General features: G+C 42.9%; 2 protein-coding genes across 7 annotated transcripts; one reads left to right on the forward strand and one right to left on the reverse strand.

Moving 5' to 3' along the window:
• The first annotated feature begins 722 nt into the window (after positions 1–722).
• On the forward strand, positions 723–24,418 carry LOC117585833 (transcription factor kayak). Of its 6 annotated transcripts, none has more exons than XM_034275573.1 (4): positions 726–1,712; positions 20,889–21,003; positions 21,453–21,849; positions 21,918–24,418. In XM_034275573.1, exons 1-4 carry the CDS (start codon positions 1,660–1,662, stop codon positions 23,090–23,092), a joined length of 1,740 nt encoding a protein of 579 aa, XP_034131464.1. In that variant the 5' UTR covers positions 726–1,659; the 3' UTR covers positions 23,093–24,418. The 6 variants fall into 6 exon arrangements, with proteins under 6 accessions (XP_034131463.1, XP_034131464.1, XP_034131465.1 ...); XM_034275570.1 differs by lacking the exon at positions 726–1,712 and adding an exon at positions 18,940–20,784 and having other exon boundaries at positions 20,848–21,003; XM_034275571.1 differs by lacking the exon at positions 726–1,712 and adding an exon at positions 18,940–20,727 and having other exon boundaries at positions 20,848–21,003.
• Positions 7,615–9,167, reverse strand: LOC117585837 (protein phosphatase PTC7 homolog fig). Its single transcript, XM_034275578.1, has 2 exons — positions 8,020–9,167; positions 7,615–7,635 (listed from the first exon to the last, which is right to left on the reverse strand). The coding sequence occupies exon 1, from the start codon at positions 9,047–9,049 to the stop codon at positions 8,024–8,026; it is 1,026 nt and encodes a 341-aa protein (XP_034131469.1). The 5' UTR covers positions 9,050–9,167; the 3' UTR covers positions 7,615–7,635; positions 8,020–8,023.
• Positions 24,419–24,656: the final 238 nt, after the last annotated feature.

The following is a 24,656-nucleotide window of genomic DNA, read 5'->3' on the forward strand; positions in this document are numbered from 1 at the left end:
GAGTAAGAAAATCAAAAGAGAAAAACAATAAGAGCGAATGACATATTCTCTTGTTGCTCAAGCAATCGCATGCGATAAATGTATCGCCACATTTTGATTGCTTCTGTATGGGTATGATTGTACGCTCTCTCTCGCTCTCTTTCCTATTGCCTTTTGCGTTTTTCCTCTGACAGCTATCGTCTAGTTTATCTTCACATCGTCATTCGTCAGGGCCACGGGAATCATGTGGAGCATGCATAAGCAGTTCGTCGGGGAATTTCCCCCATGTAATTGTCTGGTTTTTAGGCGAATTCCAAATAGGTTTTTTTAATATTTGGGAGTTTTCTACGGAGTCAAAGCATTTTCTAGATTTTAGGGATTTAAATTGATCGAAATCCGTTTATTAATTAAATGTTGATTATTCAGGTTTCCATATTCTCAGCCCTGTTAAAATATCCTTGTTGGTATAATATAAATGTAAAAACAACTCGATTAGAAGAATGACCTTATAGGGATATTACCGATTTCTCCTCTCCTGCTTTCTAACCGCCAAAAAATCTCTCGACTACAACTGGTTCCGTTTCGACATCTCCAGCCCTGGCTTCCACGCAACGTAAATTTCCAGCGTGTATATGTGTGTGCTGGCCGTTTGGTGGTGTGTGTGGCGCGCAATGGCCAAGACGTCACCCGACGGTGTGGTTAGCGGTCTGTTGCTCAGTTATTTTTCGCTTTTTGTTAAGGCAACGCGACTGCAGCAGCGGCAACGGAAAGCCACGCGGCCGCGTCCCCCCGAAACAGTCTCTCTCTCCATCGTCTCTCCGTGTAGTTAATCAGTCCTCCTTTTACACCCCACACCCTCCGTTCCAAAACCATCACCCTCCCTCTCGCTCTACCACGAGTCGCACTGTCTGCGAAGCGTTCGCGTTCTCGCTTTTACACGCAGCAACTGTCTGCCAGGCGGGTCATCACAGCGGCTGGAGCGGGACAGCACACAAGAAACGTTTTTATTGTTTTTTCCCCCAATCCCTCTACCGCGCTGTTGTTGTAATTGTTACATTTCGTACATTCCCTTATAAGAAAAAGTGTAACTATTTCTTCGTGTAATTGTGATTGCGCGTAATCTATGCATACATTTTACATCTATACATCATATGTAAATACATCTGTACATATGTAGATGAGAGAGAGTGCAACGTCAGAAAGCACAAAACAATTACGAAATACTTAACAAAAGTCGTCTGCCCGTGGCTGGAACTGAAGAAGAGGGCGGGAAGCGTTCGAAGTTCAACGGTGCGGGGCGTGGTCCGACGCTTTAATCTAGAGAATTCTGTGCGAACGAACCGTTAACATTTTTAACACTGTGACAGGCGGCAGAAAGGAAAGACGGCAACAATTTGACAGCTGTATCTGAACGAACCCGTGCGTGTGAAAGACAGTCAAAGAGCACACAAACAAAAGAGAGAGTGGCGTGACAGGCCAGAGATTACAAAGAAGTGCACCCAAAAAAAAGAGTGAGTGCATAAAGAGCGCCCGTGTCCGTTTCCACCCACCCGCACATGTACAAATTTGTTTGAGTGCGACTGTAAAGAGTGGGACAAGTGTTGAGAGCAGAGCAGTGCAAGTGCAAAGTGCATACAAGGACAGAAACAACAACAGCAGAAAAAGTCAAAAGAGAGGACAATGAAAGTTAAAGTTGAGCGCAAAGCAATAACAAAAGCGACACCAACAACAATGAGCAAACCGAAGCTGGGTGAAGAAGACAGTGAGGAGGCGGCGGCAACGTCAGAGCAATTGGACTTTCTGCCCGCGGATCTAACGGCAACAACGACAACGATATCATCGCCAGCAGCTGCAGCAACACCAACAACAGCAGCAGCAGCGGCAGCAGTGCGCAATCTTATCGTAAGTGAATTGCTCTTTTGTTGATACCCTGTACGCGGTCGACGGGCAGGGTGGTTTGATGAGCTTGATGAGTACGTAAAGAATTAAAAGTTGTAGATACCAAACGAATTTGCAGTCTTTACACCTGCAGCGACAAGGTACGACAACGGCTGTACAACTCTACTTGTACATCTCAGTAAAAGGTGTTCTTAGAGCGAATCCAACTTGTTTTGCAATAGAAAGGGTGGCATGTGGAGGAAATAACCAAAATGGATTACGGCGGGAGAGCGGGCAAAAAGGAGAGATCGGTACAAACTGGTACTCCGTGCGAGTGCACAGAACGCAATAGAATGTCTGTGTTGACCTGTTCCCCTCTGTTGCGCGCCCCTTGCCAACCAGATCTAGCAGTGGAAAAAATACAATAAAAATTCACATTGAAAAATAACTTGTTTAAAAAACATATTGAACTGTTGTTGTTTTTATGTTCGTCTTCTTTTTTTTATTATGATTATTCGCCGAATTCCATGTGTGTGTGTGTTGTATCTTTTCCCATTGTAGTCTCAGACCCGTTCCGTTCCGTCCCGTCTCCATCGCAGTCGTCTCGTTTCGACTCGAATCGGTTGGTTTGGTTTTTATTTCGTATTTACTTTGTCGACATCTTTGGAATTTCAATTTACACTCTTGTTGTTGTTTTGCACTGTCCCTCTGATGCCTCTCTCTCTCTCTCTCTCTTTCTGGATGTGTGTGCGCTCACACAAATGCTAAGCTGCACGTACACTCAGTATGGCTACATTTATCGCATGCGAGTTTTTGGTGTCTGAAAGAGCGCAAGAGAGCGCAAAATGTAGCGAAACAAGAGCGTGCTCTTTTTGAATTCAGCTGAGACACTGAGAAAAATAGAGATGGGCCACTACAATATGCAGCTTGAAGACATTTTGAGTGGGAGTGAGTGCGAAAAGAGAGTGTGAGTGATATCTGTGCTGCATTTTCTCTTACATTGCACTCTTACTGGCAGACCCCTCAAGGTTGTACCCCTCTCCCTTAGCCGTATCTTAAACTGCTTCCAATTCGATTTCATTCTCGATATTTCTTCTATCTCTTTTGCGGTCTTCTATCTATTTTGGCGTGGGTGTATATTGATGTTGGGTTTTGCTATGTTCCGCAGTCTCTCGTTTCCAACACGTGCGTTGCACATTGCACGATTTGCTCTGCGGCAGCACAAATTTTATCTAAATACATATTTTTGTATCTGCAGTGTGTTGATGGTGAAAATAAAACTAAATCTGTTTTAAGGTCAAGGTCTCCCATTGCCACCACTCGTGGTATTTACATGGTGGGGGTGAAACCTTTTTGTGGGGATCAATCTTTGGTACGAATTCTTTTCTGTTTCTGTTTATCCACTGTTTATATATTGTCGCCATCTTGTGACAGAGAAATCCCTAAGATAATCCCAGACTTAACATTCTTCCCACTTCTGTGGATCCCCGCGCGCACGTTCCTCTCAATAGTGCCCACACGCTTTCCCTCTCTGATTTGTTCCACCATAATTTCTGCCTATGTTCCTCTGTCTATTTTTTGTACATTTTATGCCCATTTACCCCCTATTTTTCTCTTGACATTCAAAATTATGCTGCAGTTGATTTCACCATAAAATTAAATCCAATGCCAAGGTCAAATGGCACACAGCTGCTTTGGATCTACGTTCCTCTCGGGCAACCCCCCTTTTGTGTCCCCCTAACGCTCCCTGGTATTCCACTTAGAATGTCAAGCGACTCACGCGTTGCATTCCCCATGATATTCAGAGGAGGCTACAGATTGGGGATGGGGAATGGGATTGGAGCTGTGGAATGGGCATACAAACGGAGATGTAAATGGTGTATGGGGAGCTGTGCGGGGAATGTGTGTGTGCGCCTTATATGGTGCCATGCACTTGAACAACTTAAAATTGCCATGTTTGTTGTTGTTGTTGTTGCTGTTGTTGTGTTGCATAAAACATGCAGCGTGCCACATAAATATTCCATGCATTAAAAGCAAACGCATTAAAAGTCACGAGCCAAACGAGCATCAGCAGCCGCGGAACGCTCCTCGGCGATAGCCTTTTACACAGAGATTTTTAAGCATATAAAATATATACGAGTATAATCGACATCAGATCAGATATCCCCAACAGAAATTGCCAATTTAATGTGCGCATCAACTAAAAATAAATAAATATCAAAATTGCCAATGCCTTTTGCCGTCGCCAACGCGCCATCATTTCGTTGTTCACTTAGCCAACACCAGCAAAAAACGAAAAACGAATAAGAAATTAAATAAATACAAAACATACAACAAACAATCAATTATTCTTTTTGTTGTGGCTGACTTCTACTTAGACTCTACTGCTCTGAGTATACTCTTTATAAAACCCTGTGCGGTGCCTCACCCTCTCAGACCCTTTGTGAGATTTCGCTCTCTATACTAAAGAAATTATATTTATAATAGTCTGATTTATTCACAAAAAACAATTCAATGTTCGAAAGGGAAAATATAATTTTTGCTGACGTTGTGTTCATATGCTTTGAATTTGCGATCCAGATCTGTTCTGCTTGTTCGCTTCGCAATAAATAAATACAAAAAATACGAATCAGGATGTTTATGTTATTCTTAAAGTTGAGGAGATGGAAACATACTTATGCTTAATTCAATAACATATTTCATAGACATCATTTCCAAAGTGTATCTATAGCAGCGGTATCACCATAATTAGTTATTTTTCTTTGGTTTTTATGGGCGCATTTAACTTTTTCGTATGTGCAAATCTTTTACGACGTTGGTTCTTATCACAGGATCCAATCATACCGAGCTTTTGATCGTTTCATCGCTTCGTTCTGCTTGTGTGTGTGTGGTGTCCTCACTTTTTATTATTTTATTATGGCTTTCGATTGTTCCAAGAATATTTCGTGGGATTTTGTAATGCAATTCGTGACAAGCGACAGGCAGAAATCGACAGATAGATAAAGAAATGGATAGATAATGCTAGCAGAAACGGTATTTTTGACTAGGCTTACATTTTTTAACTGGAATTTGTGCTTCATGGGAATACATATACATACATACATACATACATACTTACATACAAGTGTGATGGCTAATAAGGTTCTTTTAGATTTCCCTTGGCTGATTCCTCTAGCTTGGGCTCTCTCTCTCCCAGAGTAGCTTAGCAGTAAGCATATTTATTATCTTTCTCTAGTGAAAAAAAGTCACATTTTATTTCTATTATTTCTGAGAGAGAAGGGCTTTTAACTCAAAGCTCTGCTGGCTCTATCAAGTATGGGAAGTCCCCCAAAAAGTTTGAACATTTCCACTCGAGTTGTGTAGATATCGTTTGCTGTGTGAACTCGAAAGTTCCACTGTGGCTTGTGCACTTTGGCGCTCGGCTAATGAAATTATCTTATGACGTCAATGGCTTAAACTTAAGCTTTGGGCTCAGGCTGTGGCCACAATAACCGCGACGTAGACAAGCCGGTTTGTTGGTCTCCTCGAGGCTTGAGGCATGTCGGAGCATGTCTCGTACGTTGGAGCTCATTTGAAAAAAGAGTACCTAATTTGGTCACAAAGTTTCTCGTCGGACTGACGTCACAGCTAGAGATGGTCTAGGGTTTTTTATACCGTGAAAATGAATTGAAGATTTCGCAGCAAAAAATGCACATGTGTATGTACATACGTACATATGTATGTATATGCAATGTATAGGCAAAGCTTAAGCTGCCATTCCCGCTTTATTTTCCAAAGCCTCTTTAGATGGATAACAAACAGCTTACGCTCTCACTTTCATCGTTTAACTGTAAGCTGTATCGTGAGCCACTCCCGATTTCATCGTGCCTTTTTGTACGTGAGCTCTCATTAACAGCAAGCGCTCATCTCTAATCCCAACTTCACTGAGAGAGAGTGAGAGAGTTTAATGCGATGATCTCTCATTTGCTTCAGTTGAAATGCTAATATCCCCCCACACAACAATTATGTCATGTGGTGTTTGTGCATTTGTAAATATGTATGTGTTTGTGTATGTATTTTCAACGAAGTGTCAAAAGAAACCGAAAATACAATAATGAAAAACAAAAATGGGGAAAAAACGGGGAAAATGTCAAAAGTTGCGTGTTTTTGTGTTCGCATTTGCTTTCGATTTTCTTGGAATTGTTGTAGAGCAAGGTGGAGGAGGGATGGGATGTCATGCGAGAGAGAAAAGGAAAGCATTCAGATATTAACAAGGAGCGTTGTCCAGAGAAGTGCTTAAAGGGGGTTGGAGCTATTTAAACAGAAGAGATCTATGATTCGATAAGATAAGGGATATTGTTTCTTTCTTTTTATAGTATTTATTTTAACGAAATGGAATATAGGAATTTAGTATAATTAATCCAAAAGAACTCTCCCCTGGCACATGCTTGTGTCTGCGCCTTAGATTTCAGGTCAACAAAACAAATACGAAAATGTGCGGAATTTTCCTCAAACCTGAAACCCATGGATAACAAAGAATCCCCTTTGTTCAACTATGGCGCCTGAGCCACTGCCTCTGGCAACAAACCATTGGGATTGTTGAACTCTCCAGAGCAAGGGCAGAGCCCGAAGGAGGAGTACTAGGAGAAGGGGGAGGAGGTGTCAGTGCTAAATGGCAGTTGCCTGATGTTCAGTTAGCCCCCTGTTCTACCCCTAATTGAGTTATATACATTGTACCTACATACATCGACAATTCAACTAATTCAAGGCATATAGCCGGCCGCCAGCGGAAATTGCACATGGAACTAGCAAATGGAACTGGGAAATGGATGTGGAATTGGTTATTCCAATTGGAGCACATCTGGAGTGGTTTTGGGTTGGGTTGAAATGAAGTGTGGCTAAAAATGCATACAACAAACACAATGCTGAAAGATTTACACGCCCGTCGATCCTTGTTGGCCCGTGCAACGTGTGGACGCGTCATCCGGCAAGGAATTCCAAGAAGAGGCGCAGCATCAGGCAGCCGCAGAAGGCAAGCCACCACATTCCAAGGGGCAACGAACGAGCTGCAGCAGCGAGAGAGAGCTGCAACATCAGGTTCAATTCGACACGGCGCTGAAAAGTGCGAAATGAGCCAAAGATAAAGCCATGGGGGAAATTATCAAGAACTGACGCCCCGACACCGGACGGCATTGTGTCACTCCTTGACCCGTCGCCACTAAGAGGAAGGTTAAGGTGTGCTGGCACTCAACGAGAGTTGGTTACAAAAAGTGGAAATATTTTATTTTATTCTCTGAAAAGATAAGTCTTACGCATCGTCGTTATTATGTTTTTTTGAAGGAATTAATGCTTACCTCTTATGTGTTATGTTTTCTGTGGGTAACCGTTAGTCGTATCCCGCATCCTTTGCGCTTTTATGCTCGAGGGGAATTTCGCAATGCTGCTGCCTGCATTGGGGATTTCCAACGTCATCAACCATCGCCTGATTTTGCCCCCCCCCCCTCCTCTCACTCTTAATATCTTGCGTGTGGAGAGCTCCGTTCGCTCACTCGTCAATAACGCTCTCTCTCTCTCTCTCTGGCTTTTTATCTCTCTCAATTATTGCTCTCTTTCGCTTGAGTGAAAAAGCTCTCGTGAGCTCGTGAGTGAGTGCTTACGTGTGCCAAAACGAGCGGTTTTCGTAGAGCCGGCTTTTGCGAGCGAGAGTGTGGGCGCAGCCGAGTTGTTGGAGCCCTAGGCCATGGCACGTCTCGTTGGCCCTCCCGCCTCTGCGACACACACACACACACACACACACACGCACATACACCTACTAACTGGGCTAAGAAAAACAGAAGAAAAAAAGCGCACGAATTCTGGTTAAAACGTATGAGTCATCCAATCCAATCTGTTTGCGCTCGTTGTGTGTGGAATCGGTTGTAGCCCCGCGCTTTCGTTCATTCATTCATATTTACTGAATGAATGAATACTATACCCATGAACACCCCATACACCTGCTGCCAGCGAAATCCACATTGTTTTTGCTCATAAACAAATTGTATATTTAATTTTTATCGCTGCCAACATTGGTGACATTTTGATTGACTCAATAACAATATTTGGTGTGCAACACTTTGAACTTTTGATTTAACTTTGATAACGCCTTCACCCTAGATGAAAGAGTGGTGGGGTCAATGGGTCACACCCCCTAAAATTCAGTGGAATTCCCCGCAGTGGTTTGCCGCTTGCGCATCGCCACGCTGGCAAGGACCACGGTTATGTCATCTGGTTTGCCGCCACGCGGATAATCCACATTGTTCTCCAGGGCCTTGATGGCGAATGGAGACATATAGATGGGGTTGGTCGAAAGAGCCTCGGCCCGTGCCACCACACGATTGACCGCCTCCTGCAGCACCTTCTCCTCATGAGCGCCCTGCACTTTGGCCAGCATCTCGAGCAGCATGCTCTCGGGCATGTTGTCGAAGAGTCCGTCTGTGGCCAGCAGCACGAGGTCGTTCGGCTTCAGGAGAAGGCGTGTTGCCACCGCCAACGAAGGATCATCGCAGAACCACGAATCACGATTCGACTCTGGTGGCGGCACACTCATCTGAAAGGGCATATTGAAGCAGTGGGTCTGCTCCTCGGAGCGATTCAAGACACTGCCATTGCGGATCACCATAAATCCGCTGTCCCCTAGGTTTGCGGTGTAAAGGGCGGACTCACTGCGATTCAAGGCCACCACGCAGGCGGTGCTGCTGCCCAGAATGGGCTTCCGATTTCGCTTCATTTCGCCGTAGCACTGGATCAGCAGATTGCGTGGATGCCGCGCATCGAAGTTGTTCCGCTGGGCGTGGGTGAAGCAACGATGCATCAGATCCTTGGCGAACAGCCCGGCATCGATGCCCATATAGCGCCAGCCGCCCACTCCATCCGCCACGCCTATGACATCGGCTGTGGGCGATGAGCTGAAGAAATAGCTGTCCTCCCCGAAGCACTGGGTGGCCTGATTCCTTTGCGGGACTGCGACAGGGAATCTTCGGTGGACTCCTGACAGGACACCAAGCTGCACAACAGACTGTTCACCGGAAATCCTGGACTTCGACTTGCCCTGCACAGCCGTCACCAAATATGGCTCCTGGCTGCTGTAGCTAACGAGCGCCATCCCAGGACCGCTCCATCGAAAGGCAACGCGAGCCAGCGATCCCAGATTGAGCTTGGAACGAATGAATGCCATTCTACCAAGTTATTATTCGTTTAAATTTGGTATTTGAAGTCTTAAATGATGGTGCAAGTTTGTTTTAGTAATTCTGATCAAAAAGTAGTTTAATTTTGAAAGAGGTTTTCGATTTTGAGACTAGGAAAGTGGCATGTCTGATAAAGGAGTAGGAAAACATTTTCAAAACGGAAAGCAGGCGCTCACTAGGATTCGAATGTTGCTCTCTTACTGTGAGAATTCTTTGCTGGAGGAGGCAGTCACCTGTGGCAGCGATTCTGTTTACACCATAAACAGGAGTTAATTGCAAAGCGATTTCCCTATCAGAAACCGAGGGAGAACACAACTTGGGCTACGAGTATTTGTCATAGATTTACTTTTGTTTTGGTTTTGTGGCCCATTGTTCAGTCTTATCTGATGGCATGGGCCTACGACAAAACTGGCGACTGCTTGGAGCGGTTTTACCCGGTAATCATACCCGTACCCGTACCCGTACCCGTACCCGTACCCCCATCATCACCGGAAGTTTGGATCACGTTGGTACGGAACTGCAAGACTTTATCGCAGAGCCGTTGCCTTTTCTTATCGCTGGACAAAAGAAAAACAATGAAAACGAACAAAAGATAGCTTTATTTTTAAGTACTGATGTAAACGCCTTTGCTCAGATACAGATACCAACCGTCTCTTATCAGCGGCGGCCAACATTTATTCGACAGAAATCGCTCATTATTCATTTTGTTTGTTCTTCCTTACAACCGATTGCCAAATTATATGGAAACCTAAGGCTCTGCTTCCGGTCAGGCAAATAACCTTTGCGTCAGAAATGCAGTGCGCAGTCCTCGACAAATGATTCCATTTGCTAAAAATATGAACTACTCGTGGCTTCCGAATGCTGCCACTCGTACCATATAAGGTCTTATCAGTATGTCGCCTCTCCGTGACGTCGGCGAAGAGTTCGTAGAAATTATTTGAAAACTTATTGCTGATTGTACCCTGACACAAAAAAAGGACTTTGAAGTGCGTTTGGGCAAGCATTTACTGTCTTCAATCGAGTCAACATGTGAGTCAATTGGAGGCTACATTTTAAAGGGTTTTTGAATGAATGAAATGGCTTCAAGTGCATTTGTTTATTGACTAAACACAGACTGTTTCGATCCACAGATACACATTTTTGAATAAACTTATAACTTAGTTTCAAATTTAAAGCTCTAAGAAGTTCTTTCTCTGCACTTTGAAATTCCAAGTTCTAATGGAAAATTCTGTTCTCTCTTTCTTCCTATCTCTCGTTGCAGGTAAGTAGAGCAAAGCAATTTGCCTTTGTGCCACACAGATGTTTAGTGTCACACGACCCACTTATGGTTGCACTTCAACCACATCCAACCACCCCTCAACAGACCAACAAAAAAGAGAGCTACGTAAGTGACGACACAAGGTCAGTGTGGCCTTTTCATTTTGTTGCGCATAAAATTACATGACACCGCAACGGAACGCATCAATCGGTAGAGTCCCCCATCCGGAGCCCATCAATATTTATTGAAAATGCTGACATATCATTCGTAGATACGATAAATGCCTACAGAGGAACGAACACCTGCCTAACTCCTCGTCGACCAACGGCTCAGGTGGATCGTTGGCGTCGGCGACACTCCGATTCGTATCGGAATCGAATTGAATCGCCTGGCGACCCATTTCGTAGAGCCAACCAAAATAGATAAGGCGACTTTTGGTGCCCCACGATTACAAAGGCCAACCATTGTTGTTGGTTGCATTTGGAAAAAGGGGGGACTTTACCTGTGCTGTGGCTTTTAAATTTAGTTGCTTATGTCATAACTAAATTGTCTGCAGATAAGATAAGAAAGAAGCCAGCCCCAAGAATTGAGACACACGGTAAACAACGCGTAGCCAAAGAAAAAAAACTACGAGGCACAATGAGGCACGTGAGTGCCGTGCCCGTTTAAGCGATATATTTACTATATGTAGCAGCCAGCGGGTTAAACCCACGACACACACATACAAATATTTCTATATACAGTGTACTATAATTTGTGGTTTGTGCAGTTTTTGCTTCTTTATTTCATTTTGTTGCTCAGGAAATGCCAGCCAGAGACACAGAGCCCCACGAAGCTCTCGAATTCCACTCAAAAAAGGCCCATGCTCTGTGCTCTCTCTCTCTCTCTCTCACTCTCCCTCTGTCTGGCCCTCTCTTTCACTCGGAGCGATACAAAAAATGCTCAATTCGTTTGGGTGGCCTCTGGGGGCGTATATAAGGCCAGTCGACCGACGATGACGCATTAGTCAAAACAAGTTGGCCGTGCGAAACGCTTCGGCAATAATATCTGTGTAACGTCGTTTCATTTCACAAACCGTCAAGAAAAATCGAGAGATTTTACGCGAAAAGCGACTGGGAAAACGTTAAAACAGTGTGCTATTTTCTGAGGCAGAATGTGTGCGGCATTTGTGTCTAAACAAAAATCCACAGAATAGCTGAACAAAAATTCTCGGAAATATTGAAATACGGACAACGCAAATAATTCGCACGATCGCGCGCCACTCGAACTACAGATGCACAGACACACATACAGATACAGATACATTTGTGGCAGTGTGTGAATTGAATTTTAAGACATTTACAAAGGCGTATTTCGCCAGAAATCGCTTTGAGTCATTTGGCTAATCGGCAAAATAGACTTTGTGCCGGAAAGAAATAAAGCAAAAAAAAAAAAAAAACAATAAGGAAAAGGAAACACACAAGAAATATAAATAAATAGATACTGATACTACCAGCAGATTCATGATGACGCTAGACAACTACAATATCTTTGGCGATGAGTATCTGTTTAGCATGCCGCTCTCGCCATTGCCTAAAGTGGTAAGATCTTACATACAATCTATGCATATTGCTACCCCTACCCCTACCAAGGCCCATTCCCCACCCCAACTTTGGCATAGTTATGGGCATACACATTCGAGAGTGTTTGTTATCAGCTCCACAGACCATGCATTCCTATCAGTGTGTGCCACTGCCATGAAATTTCTAGAATTCCTCCACTTTATTTTATTTTTTATTATTTACGCCTCTAACATACATTTATTTCTGCCAATAAGCTTTTGCATTATCGTTCGCATATTAAATTCTTGGAAATTGGAGATCCCCCTTGTTCCTCCTGTTCCCTGCTATTCCGTTTCATTATTTCCCCCACTTTTCCCCCCTATCCGTGTCAAGTTGTAGCGTTATTTGCTGTTTTGCAATTGTGTTTTTTTTTTACTTTGTCCACCGATAAGGCCCCGCCCATCCGATCTACCCAATCTTCTCTCTCCGCTCTCTCCTTACTTACCTCCACACTATTCAATGCTCATTACCCCAAAAAAGATTTCCATATTGAAATGTGGCTGCTAGCAACTCAAATATTGAGATACTTCAGCGTTCCCAATCAAAAACTTTGCTCCGTTTTACGTATCTAATGCAAACATCCACAAAGATCTGAGTATTCCAACAATTAAAGAAGAAATAAAGAAAACCAGTAAGAAATACATCGACAGACTCCACAACCACGAAAATAATTTAGCCTTAAGTCTATTAGACAATAGCCTAACAGTAAGAAGACTGAAAAGATACCAAAAGATACTCGATATCCCTGATGGATAAATCCAACAAACTGAAAAGATGTTATATATAATAGCAGGGCTCATTGGAAAACTGCTATTTCTGTTAATTGAATATTAATTATACAATTTACTTATTGTTTTAAAAAACAGATTGTAAATATAAAAAGAGAGAAAAAAAAAATATATTTTGTGGCTTTCGACGATGTGTTTTTGATAAGCGAATTATGAGTTTTTGTTGCCTGTGGCTCGACCGAATCGTAGTGGGGGATTCATCATTGCTACTAATTTTCGTTGTCATACGACACGATAAATGGAATCCAATAAACTATTGGATCCACTGCAGGCAATTGCTATGGAATTGATAAGTCAGTGTTATGTAAAGAATGTGAAATTGGTGTAGAATAAAATAAATTACAGAGAATTTTGATGAAAATGCTAGAAAAGATATAATTATATGGCCAAAATAATGATCGGATCGCAATGAGTTTTGTTAACATGTTCGCTTCATATTGTGAATATAACCCAGAGGCGCAAAGAGTACCCCAAGAAATCACCCCCAAACGGTAAATCACGTTGCAGTTTAATGCCAACATTTACAGCTACATACCATACTTTTTTTTGGTCTTCATTTTTTGTCGGTTAATTTTTGTACATTGCATTTCACAGTCCAGTGATCCGGTCCGGTCTGGAGTTGCGTTTTTCAACGGGTTCTCCGTCGGGGTCTGTGTCTCGGTCTCAGTCTCAGTCTCTGTCTGCTGCCTGGTGCTCCATGGCTGATATCTTGCACACGTGCGATTTTCGTGACAATTTATAAACTTTTGCGTTGCTTTTTAACTTTTCTTTCCGCTGAGCGAACTTTTTTTTGTGTGCTATTGTAGATATGTACATATATTTTTTTTTGGTTAATTTTATATGATATGAAAGTGAATTAGGGTCCAAATGGGGTGACCCTTTGACTTGTGAACCTCAAAGGCACAGACACATTCGCGTGACACTTGATACTCAGAGAATTATGTGTGTGGATATACTCGTATTCATATGTTAGGAGGGGATCGGGCTCTCCCCTCCACTCACTCACAATTAGGGCGGTTCAAAGTGACATGCTGCAAGTCAAACACTTGCCACATGCACCCCACTTCGACTTAAGCTCTCCTCAAATTGTTTTATTACTCGTAAGTCGACAGGCAATGGGACGGAGTATGGGACGACGCCCCCGCAATATCCAGACAAAGTCCAACTTTCTTTTAATTAACTCAGAAAAGAAAACAACAAACCAAAAAATGTTCGGTGTCTTGCCATTTACTCTTTTTTCTGAAATTTATTTTTACATTTGATTCGAGGCTGTACTTTCGCAATGGAATCTTAAGTCGCTGCGAGAGGGAGTCTTTTAAGTTGTGGGCGTTCTTCGATTTGCCGTGTGGGGGGCCCCCTTGTCATGAAAGAAATCACTTGAAGTCTGAACAGATATTTTATTGTGGGGAAACAATAACTTTCCTTTGTGTAAGAGCTGCCTACCTACACACCTGGCGGCACCTACCCCTACACTGCTACACCTTTTCTCCCCTACAGAACTGGCCTAAATATGGTTACGGCCTGTAGATAGATCATTGCTTCGATCATGCCACATGGAGTCCATGGAGCGTGCAGCGACTGAATTGAATTAAGATGCAGCTGAAATTAATGTATGTGTGTCTGTGCGGTCAGCTAATTGCGTTTCCAGTCAATTTAATTGAATTTTCTTCGTAATTCAAGTCGATTTCCCATTGAAGCTCAAGGCAAAGAAAAGATACACTCGTACACGTAAACGGATAATGGTTTTTGTTTTTTTTGGGGCTGCCAACAAAGTTTGGTGCAGATAATTTGACGGGAGAAACACGATTGCAACTTGCCCTGTAATTGATGTCCTTTTGATTTGGACAGGGGACAGGGCGACTCCTTTCTATATATTCTTTGCTGGCTAAGTTCAGCTTTCCTTTGACTGCTGCCAGCTGTAATTTCAGCTTGGCAAAGGGTCTGATGTCTTTGATGGCTGCGGTCGTGTCCTTCTTAGAATCGGAATTGGCCAAACCTCGCAAATGAAAAGTGAAAACAACTTTTACTGCGCTCCACTCACTCTCTCTCTCTGAAGTCCTTTCTTTTTGGCTCTGTCTTGTCTACTGGCTACTGTCTCCTGTCTGCTGTCTGCTGTCTGTCCCTGTCCTGTGCCCCATCCTTGTGTGCATTTTTATCCTTTGGTGGCGCCTCGACGTCGCGTCGTTTGTTTGCCATTTCCTCGAACTGCAAACTTGGCCATAAATTCCGTACAGTCGCGTCCCTCCCCCAAAACGCTAGTGGTTCATTGTTCGTTATGTTTTTGTTTCTGTTTTCACTGTCGTGTGTGTCGCGTCGCGACAAAATGCATTTAAATAAATTATTCCCAGACCAATGTCGCGTCATTTTATTAGCTGCACGTTTGCCCCTTTGCGTATGCGTATTTCCACACACATAAAGAGTGTTTACTTTACTTTCCCTGACCACTTTTGCGGCCACACATTTAATTATAACAAAGTTCAATTGTCGATGATTTTTGAGGGGTATTTTTTATGAATCTCGTAGCCCCCCAAAGGCTCAGCTAAAACCCCACCTAAAAACCAACAAATTTCCACAGTTTCAAAAGAGAGGAGAGGTAGTACTTATGTACCTTTATTCATTAGTCGAGAGTTCATTGCACCCCCAAACCAAACGCCAGAACATAAATATTTTAACTCTCTGCTTTTTTTTTATGCTTTTTATGCATAAAATGCAAATTTGTCAATCGCTGTTTATTCCACGCCCTGTCCCTGGACCAAAAGTCTGATTAATTTGACACTCAACTTAAAGCCTGACACCCAAGGAACACAGCACTCCTGCCGCCTTGCAGCCTCCATTTCGTATTCCCCGTATCCCATATCCCAAAGTCAATTCTGAAATTTATTTCCCCTGCGCCTTGACATTTTTTCTGATTTTTATTTTTTTTTTGGCTGCACTTTTTGGCAAATTTTGAATTATGGCTTCTGTCGCGGGGTCTGTCCGGCAGTTAAAATAAAATATAAGCAACAAAAAATACAACAAAAATGTCTTAACTTTAATTCAATTTTTCGTTTTGTGTGTATATTTTGTTGTTGGTGTTGTGGGGGCGTTCCAAAAATGGTTAAACCTCGAGTGATTTTAATGACGGCGCTGCTTTGCACAGACAGAAATTTGTTGGGGTTATATAAAAAATTCAAAAATATGTACATACATATTTATATGTCTTTATATATACATTATATAAACACGATATGGTCAAGGGGCTTTCATTACTGCTGCCGCTGCCACTGCTGCTGCTGCTGCTGCCGCTGTGGCGTGCCTAAAACGGCTGTCCATCGCCAAGCCGGGCATTGACTCTGTGGCACTCCAAAATTCTTGGATCACGAGGGTCCAGGGGAATACCTCCACACACGGCTTTATCAACAGCCCAGCACTCCCGGCACTCAGTCAACAACACTCTCTTTCCTTTCTGGCATTGCGGTCACGTTCATGCGAAAAAAAATAATATAAAATATGATTTCTGTTGCGTTGCCTTCTCTCTTCCGTTAATTGTTTTATTCGCAGAATATTTGCATATACATTCGCAAATGCAAATGATATAGAAACATACAGAAATAACTATGTACATTCATGCATATATCTGAAATTATGTTTATCGCGAAGGGAAGTCCCTGCTTATATTATTTGTGTAACGAAAACTCGAAACGCACTTGAACTTGTCAACTTTTCAAGTCTCTCTCTCTCTCGCTCTTGTCGTTGTTTTTTCTTTCTTTATGTGACATTGCAACAACATTGAGGCACAACACAATGCTATGCTGCTTGGAGCTGCATTTAAAGTCTTTGCCAATTGAAAAATACAATAAATATATTGCTGTTTAGCTGCTACTATAATTATGCGCATTTCTAGCGAAACAACTTGCGGGGCAACAGCAACATTCTGAGGCTTTTCTGTAACCTTCATCAGTTGTTTCGTATTTAACAAGCCCGACAGATAGTTAATTTATGCCAATGCAAAACTAAAACATCACCAAACAACCCAAGAAAATAGCGTTGAAACAAACGCGAAATTGTGTTTGTAGTTTGATTTTGATTTGGAAAAAGAATAGCAGCAGAGATATAGTTTTAAGGGGGGAATATATCATGGGACTGTAGCTGAGTGCTTAACGAGCAAAATAAATAATAAGTAAATAGAATTAATTCATTTGTTGAACTGGTAAAAATGAAGAGCTAAGCTAACAATTTCAAGGTACAGGCAGTACCAAAGGACTAACAGTTGAATGTTAACAGTTAACAGCGTAACTTAACAGCAAACATTCGCAGTGTCAACAGCAGCGTCTGTGTTGGCTGCCTTCTCCTCAACACTTAATAATAATTCAACGCCACTTATGATATAAACAATACACATTTTTGTCGTTTGTGTTTTCGCTCTTTGTTGTTGTTGATTTTGCCTTTGATGTTGCCAAGTTTTGTGTTTTTATTTTGCCTTTATTACGTCATTGTCAGGCTAAAATTGATCTAAAAATAAGTCAACACGTCAGCTCTGAAACGCAGGCACACTCGTAGTGGCAGGCAAAAGTCGTTGCGATGTTTCTTTTGCTGTCAACTTGTTGCCAATTCCCGATGCACCATCCCAACCCCCAGGAGGTAATATTTTGGCATAGAGAGAGAGAGAGGGAAAAAATAAATGTTGAACTAATTAGAGTCAAGGTCATAGGTGCGCTATGCATATGGCAGTTCTTTTTTCTGCTAATGCTCCACTGTATGAACTAGCGAGGCAGACAGCTGTGTTCAGTCCCACTGTAATCAAATTTGCAGCAGCAGACCCATGTATTAGTCAGCAATTTGCTTACTATAGCGACTACGTCAGTGTTCTGTGTGCTGGGTTCTCGTTGCTCTGTTCGTTTCGTTTGCCACGCTTTGGCGCAGCTCAATTGACCCTCTGATGTGAACTCTGGGGGCTCAGACCTCTCTGATAAGAGAGACGTCTACTGATGATGGGACTCTGAGGCCCGCTTTAATTTAAACATCAATTGCTGCGGCTGCTGCTCGCTCGTACTACATATTATTAGGGCTATTATTTGTTATAATATATATTTGAATATATATATTTATATTTTTTAATTGACTGATTCATCGGCCAAAAGCAGTTCATGTTCATGCTGTTCATGCAGGAACAAGTTCGCAAAAGTAAATTTACATTTGAAAGTAGGTTAAAATGAAAGTCTCCGACCCGAGCAGACAACATGGTGAAGGTGTTTAAACTGCGGCTTTCTTCAAAAGCAAATGCCAGAATATATATTAAATAAATAAATATAAAATAAACATGCGTACAAAGAATAAAATCGATTGTTTGCCACTGCCAAACACGACACACCACACCACACCACAAAATGTTGTTGTAAATAAGGGAATGGCCTTGTATGCATATTCCTCCGATAAGATCTGTCAATAAATATATCGTACACTCGGGAATGGATCGGATCTGAACAGATCCGGAGTATGGAAATGACTTACTTAATAACATGCAAATAAACGAAAAGGCAAGGTGTCAAATTATTTCATCACATCAGCTTTCCTCTCTAAAAAGCATTAAAATCCATTTTTAATAGTCTCTACTGAAGCTTATATACCCCCAACTGCCCAACAAATACCCTGTATTTAGATACAATTGGCATGCCAGGGGGTCTCTTTGGTTCCTCTGCAGGAATGTTACACACACCTGTTGTGGCACACAACACACATCTATCTGTCAGATGTGACAGACGACAGTTGTGCTATAAATAAATGTTATGTTATGTTCCGCAAATTGGCCGAAAAACTGTTGCCAAACATTCGCCTGAACGTTTCATTTCGGTGTTTTGATTTATGAATTATCCGAAACTAAAAGACTTTCCAGGGAAAGAGTAAGATCCGCTAGATCGGAAATAACCTACATCTACATTTTGTCGGGCATGGCAAATGTGTGTACATATCTGCTATACAAAATGTTTATGGCGAGACTCGCGTGGGCTGCCCGTTGCTGCCATGCCCTGCCCTGCCCTGCCCTGCCCTGGCCTGGCCCACATGTCGCCGTGTGGGCTGCCGCTCAATTAAGAGCAGCCAGCATTTAAATTTATTTGATTTTCTTAGTTGGTTGTCTTCTAATTTGAGCAAACAGCTCTCTGCTCTCTGGGGATTCTGTGTGTGTGCTGCTGCTGGCTGTTCTCTAGATAAATCGCAATCTCAAGATCTCTCGATCGTTGCCAATTTCGCGCTCGCCCCGGAATCAGTCGCAAACGAACAACGAACCATCGAAGTTTAGAAAAATATTCGAGAACAAAAAACCAAAAGGCGATCGCGCGCGCGCTTTTCCTGCTCGAGAAAAACCGAACAACCGAACCAAAAATCCGACAACGAATAGCGAACAAAACGAAAATATATTTGGAAAATTCGAAACAGATAAAAAAAAAACAGCAACAGAAATACCAAAATTGCAATTGTTTTTTCGCCGATTTTTCTGCTAGTTTTTTTTTGTTTTTGTTTTTTTTTTGTTCCTGCTGTTTGTTTTGTGGCGCGCGCGTGTGCATTGCCAAAAACGAATCTTCGGAGAACACAACGAATCGAAAAATAAAATGAAAATAGAATAAAAATAAAATCAAATAAATGTGAAGGAAACACAGTCAACACAAAAGGAAGAAAAGAATAAAACGAGACGCACATTTTCTCAGTTTACGTTGCATGCCGCGTGGACTCGAACAGAAGCTGCTTGGCTATATACACACATACATATATATAGATAGATACCATTATATACATCGTACATACACATATATATGTGCGAGAAATAATAGCGAATTGCTGGCCCAAAGCAAAAGGCAGAAGTATAGTTTATTTTTTGAGAGGCGTTGCCCGCCGTATACCCATGAGAATTGAAACGAATCGAATGCTGTGCCCCGAAAACTGGCGCAAGGCTCAATCCGCAAAGCGAAAGCCCTCCTCGTTTTGAATATAAATACACGTGCCTGTCACACCAGATGTTAAAGCTTTGAATACGATAATTATTACTGTGTTGATTATGTGGAATACTCATTTCGATCCTTTGCGAAATCAGCCGATGCTTATCGTAAAGCGCCTCAGACCCCCGGAAGACGGAGGGCGACGCAACGATTGAGAGATTGAAGCAACTGAGAAATTGATATTGAGAAATTGAACAAACGAATCTACGTCACTAACGAACACACAGAACTGCTCGCAGTTGAAAAACGAAACTAAACTCTTTATGGAAACGTAGAATACAACGAAAATACAACCAAAATCAAAAACCAAATACAACGAACGAACAACAACAACAACAACTACTACTGCGACAACAACAACAACAACAACAAGAACAACAACCATAAAGACAAGCATACATATAGGAAATCTATAGATAGATAGAAGATCTAGCTTTTGCTGTAAATATTAATATTTAAAAAAGGAAAGAGTTTTCACTTAGATTTAAACATAAATAAGAATCTGTTTCTGTTGATTTTTGATTGCATATGGTACGAGTAAATATATATAGCATTGTTGTCCCATTATATATTGTTGAATAACGAATAACGAATACTAGTCATTGCGCCCAACTGTGCGTATACGTGATCAGCCTTTGCGTATACTTAATATTAAGAGAAAGTAGCTTAAATATAAGAGATATTTAGTGCAGGGTTTAGATAGGAAGAAACAACGAACAAATGATGAAAAATCTCAATGGTAGAGCGCATAATGCGTGCTACCATCCCTACCTCCATCAGCTGCATCAGGCACAACAACAGCAACAACAGCAACAACAACAGCAACATCAGCACCAGCAGACATTACATGCTGCTCATACGCAACAAAATGGCCTGACGCAGAACGCTCAACCGCAGATGCAGTGGCCATATAATGCTGCTGCAGCCAATCAATACTACCAACAACAGCAACAACAGCTGCATCATCAGCAGCAGCAGCAGCAAGAGCAGCAAATGTTACATCAACGACAATTGCCCACACAGCAGCCGGCTGCGACAACCAACACAAACGCCGCCGCCATGGCCGCCATGTGCCAAATGCAGAACTTTTTTACACAACAACAACAACAACAACAGCAACAGCAAGAGTTCAACAACAATTGTGGGCACATTAATTACAATCAGCCACAGCAGCAGCAGCAGCAGCAGCAGCAACCAACGCCAATCAAATCTACACCAACGAATAATCCACCAACAAATACTTCAACAACAGCGAATGGTGACAAGTTTGCAATGGATGCCAGTGAAATTGCCAGTTTTTTAGCCAGCGAGCTATTTATGCAGCAGGTATATTATCGCTATCGGTATGGGATTTATACGGATCGAAACAAAAGTGTTAATTTCAAAAAAATTTGGATCTTTGGGCGCGAAACAATTGGCAATTTTTGCTCATCGCCTAAAATAGAAAGAAAAGAAGAAAGAAAGACCAGCTATAAAGAGCAAACTGATTGATACCCTTGGAAATTCAATGTTTAATGTTTCCATTGGAAGTGCAGGAAGATTATGCATAGAAACCGACGGCCGGATGTATACGATATGCTCTATGAAAGGGTATACAAAATGAAACAACAATGGAACAGAAATATAAACATTCTAGTGATGGCTCTCTCTCCCACTCTCATTTCTCTTCCTGTCTATACTCGCCTCTCTGCTTGGGTCTCCCTCTCAGAACAAATTAAACATGAAATAAAATGTAAACACTTTTGATTAATTTCGCCTTTTATATCCAATTGCAGCTCGGCACATTCGATGGCATACAGAGTGCACCAACGCTGACGACGCCCACGCTGACGCCGACCACGCTGCGCAGCATCGAGGAGACATTCTACGAGATGACCAACGATGTGGTTAATGCACCATATCAGGCCGGTTTCAAGCCGCCCCCGCTGGCCCCATTGGTAAGCAACAACAATGGCAATGGCAATGGCAACAATGGCAACGGTTTGGTATCGGTGGTGCCCACAACGACGACCACAACGGCCACCATAATTGGTGTGAGCAATCCGCTAATCAGTCAGCAGCAGCAGGTATTTGATTGCGGGTCCAGCATTATGCCCGGCAGCGATTCGGAGGAGTCCAACGGCTCCTGGGCCGACGGGCAAATAAATGAGGATCAGAGCATATCCGATACTTGTAAGTGTTTCATCAACAAAACCCATAAAGGAATAAATAATCTAATGGGGTTTTACTTTCACTTGCAGCAAGTGGAGCCACAGACAGCACCTCCTATCAGAATGGACACATGATGAGCAACAGCAACGGCGGAAATGGCGGGGGCGGTGCCAACAACTTCAGCAAGGTCCTGGCCGCAGCCATGAGCTCTTCTCAGGGCAACACAAATACCTCAAACAGTGCCACACCGGCGCGTCGTGGCGGCGGACGGCGACCGAACAGGTCCGCCAATATGACGCCCGAGGAGGAGGAGAAGCGTCGCATCCGCAGGGAGAGAAACAAGCAGGCGGCGGCACGTTGTCGCAAGCGACGCGTCGACCAGACCAACGAACTCACCGAAGAGGTCGAGTTGCTGGAGAAGCGAGGCGAGAGCCTGAAGAAGGAGATGGAGCTGCTCAACGAGACGAAGAACCAGCTGGAGTACTTCCTCCAGGCGCACCGTCCCGCGTGCCTGAAGGTGCGTGCCGATATGCTCAGCGTGTCCACCTGCAATGGGATAATCGGGCCAGCGGCCCTCCTCAGTGCCGGCAGCTGTGGCAGCGGCAGCAGCCACCACAACAACAACAGCAATAGCAATGACAGCAGCAGCGGCACCATAACCGGCCTCGATGCCACCCTGAACTCCACCGGGCGCAGCAATTCGCCGCTCGGTCTCAAGCCAGTGCCAATCGATGAGGATCTGCTCTTGCAAATTAAGGACGAGCCGCTCGACGGTGCACTGGACTCGAGTTCCTCGCTCGACCAGGACGGACCGCCGCCGCACAAGCGCTGCTTCGCGCTGCCCAACATTGCCACGCTGATGACGCCCACCGCCCCGACGGGTTCGCTGCAGACGCCCATCTCGGGCACGGCGCCGCATGGCTTTGGCAACTTCCCCACCACCATCAGCAACATCCACAACGGCCCCACACTTAACACTCTGAACAAGATGCCAAAGGAGCGACCCAACACGCTGGCCGTCCAGCGGCCCTTTGGCGGCCAAATGCAGCTGAGCGTGAGCGGCGGCAAGGCGCCCACACAGATACAGGGTGTGCCCATCCAGACACCGTCGACGGGCACCTTCAACTTTGACTCGCTGATGGACGGGGGCACTGGGCTGACGCCCGTGTCCGGTCCGCTGGTGCCCAACTGCTCCTCGCAGAACAAGCATCCGCTGGAGCTGCCCACGCCCACAACCGAGCCGTCCAAGTTGGTCAGCTTATAACCGGTATAGGGCCGGTGGCGGAGGCCGACGCACGGCGCTAACAAAGTCAGAATTAAGTTAAGTTTTCTACGTTATAATGAATGAACTATCTACAACTTACGCTGCAAGTGGAGGGAGCGCTGAAATCAACAAACATTTTGCTAGTTCTACCGGATGTTTCGTTCTTTTTTTTGTAATCGTATCTGTAACGAATATTTCGTAGGCCCCTCGTAGGGCACTCTTGTTTTCCGTTAACTTTAATGTTTTTGTATTATTATCTTTATTACGTTTAATTTATGATTTTTCTACGAGTATATCTTTATGCCGGAGGAGTGTTTTGTGCAATTTTGAAATCTTTTTTCATTTGCGTGTTATATTTTCCAAAAATATAAATACGACAACCGACAACAGATCGGATCGGATCGGATCGGATCGATGGATGCAATGTGATGCATGTTTAGCGTGTTGTATGCCTGACATTTTTCAGCTTGTGGCGCAAGCGGCCAAGCCGGAAAATGCAAACCGAATGAGTAGATGGAAAAGGGATTGGAGGAGTGGAAGAGTCGAAGGATGGAAGGATGCGTTGTGATATTTATTATAAAAAAAATAAACAAAAGTAGGAAAGAAAGCAAACAAAAGAATTAAACGAAGCGAATGAAGCGTGTAATGAAAGGAACTAAGCCGGTTTTAAAATTGTACATTTAAACGAAGGAAAAGATTGCATAAAATATATGTATACCTACACAGATATCTATTAAATACAGAAGAAATACAAACAAACTACATACAATGCCTTGAGAGAGAATTAAGAAATGCAACAACAAATTTATATAAATATTATATGTACTAAATGTATGTTTAAAACGTAAACAATAATCGCGTTAATTGATGATGACGATGCCAGTTTTATATTGAAGCCGTAGCACATGTGAAACGATGAGCAGATGAGATACACAACAAAATATTGTATACTTATTGTACGACGATTATTCGGTAAGCCTGCACGTAGTAGAAGAGCCCAAATATATTTTTACTAAACGCAACGAAAGCGCTATTTTCAAATACAATTTATAAGATGATAATGACAAAGCAAAGCAATTATTTAATATGTAATTAATGTATTATGCAAAACTGATGAAATACGAAAATCGAACATAATATTCTACAATAGATCAGAATCAGGTAAAAGAATATATAGATTGCCCCTGTGTGGCATTATGTTCCACATTTTTCTACATTTATCCAAACACCACACACAAAAATCAAATTGATCAGCAGGAAACTGTAGGAAAAAATACGATGCACTTATAAGGCAGAAAAAAACACACACACAAACACCAAAATTGAAAGAAAAAAAAAAAAGAAATCAAATAAAACTACCGAAAAAACCCAAAAGAAACAAACCATTGTACATCCAATTTATTCTAGAAACCAAAAGTAATTCTCACATGACTTGCAAATGGCTCGGCTGGTCGGGTTTGATCGGCAGGTAACACTGATGCCGGTAAATTAGGGTGGGCCCACACCCTGCCCAAAAAAGGGAGAGCTAAAGCAAAGCCATAAAGTCATTAAGTCATTAACCATA

The sequence above is a fragment of the Drosophila guanche genome, unplaced genomic scaffold (genome assembly GCF_900245975.1).
Source record: "Drosophila guanche unplaced genomic scaffold, DGUA_6, whole genome shotgun sequence".
In the NCBI taxonomy this organism is placed as follows: domain Eukaryota; kingdom Metazoa; phylum Arthropoda; class Insecta; order Diptera; family Drosophilidae; genus Drosophila; species Drosophila guanche.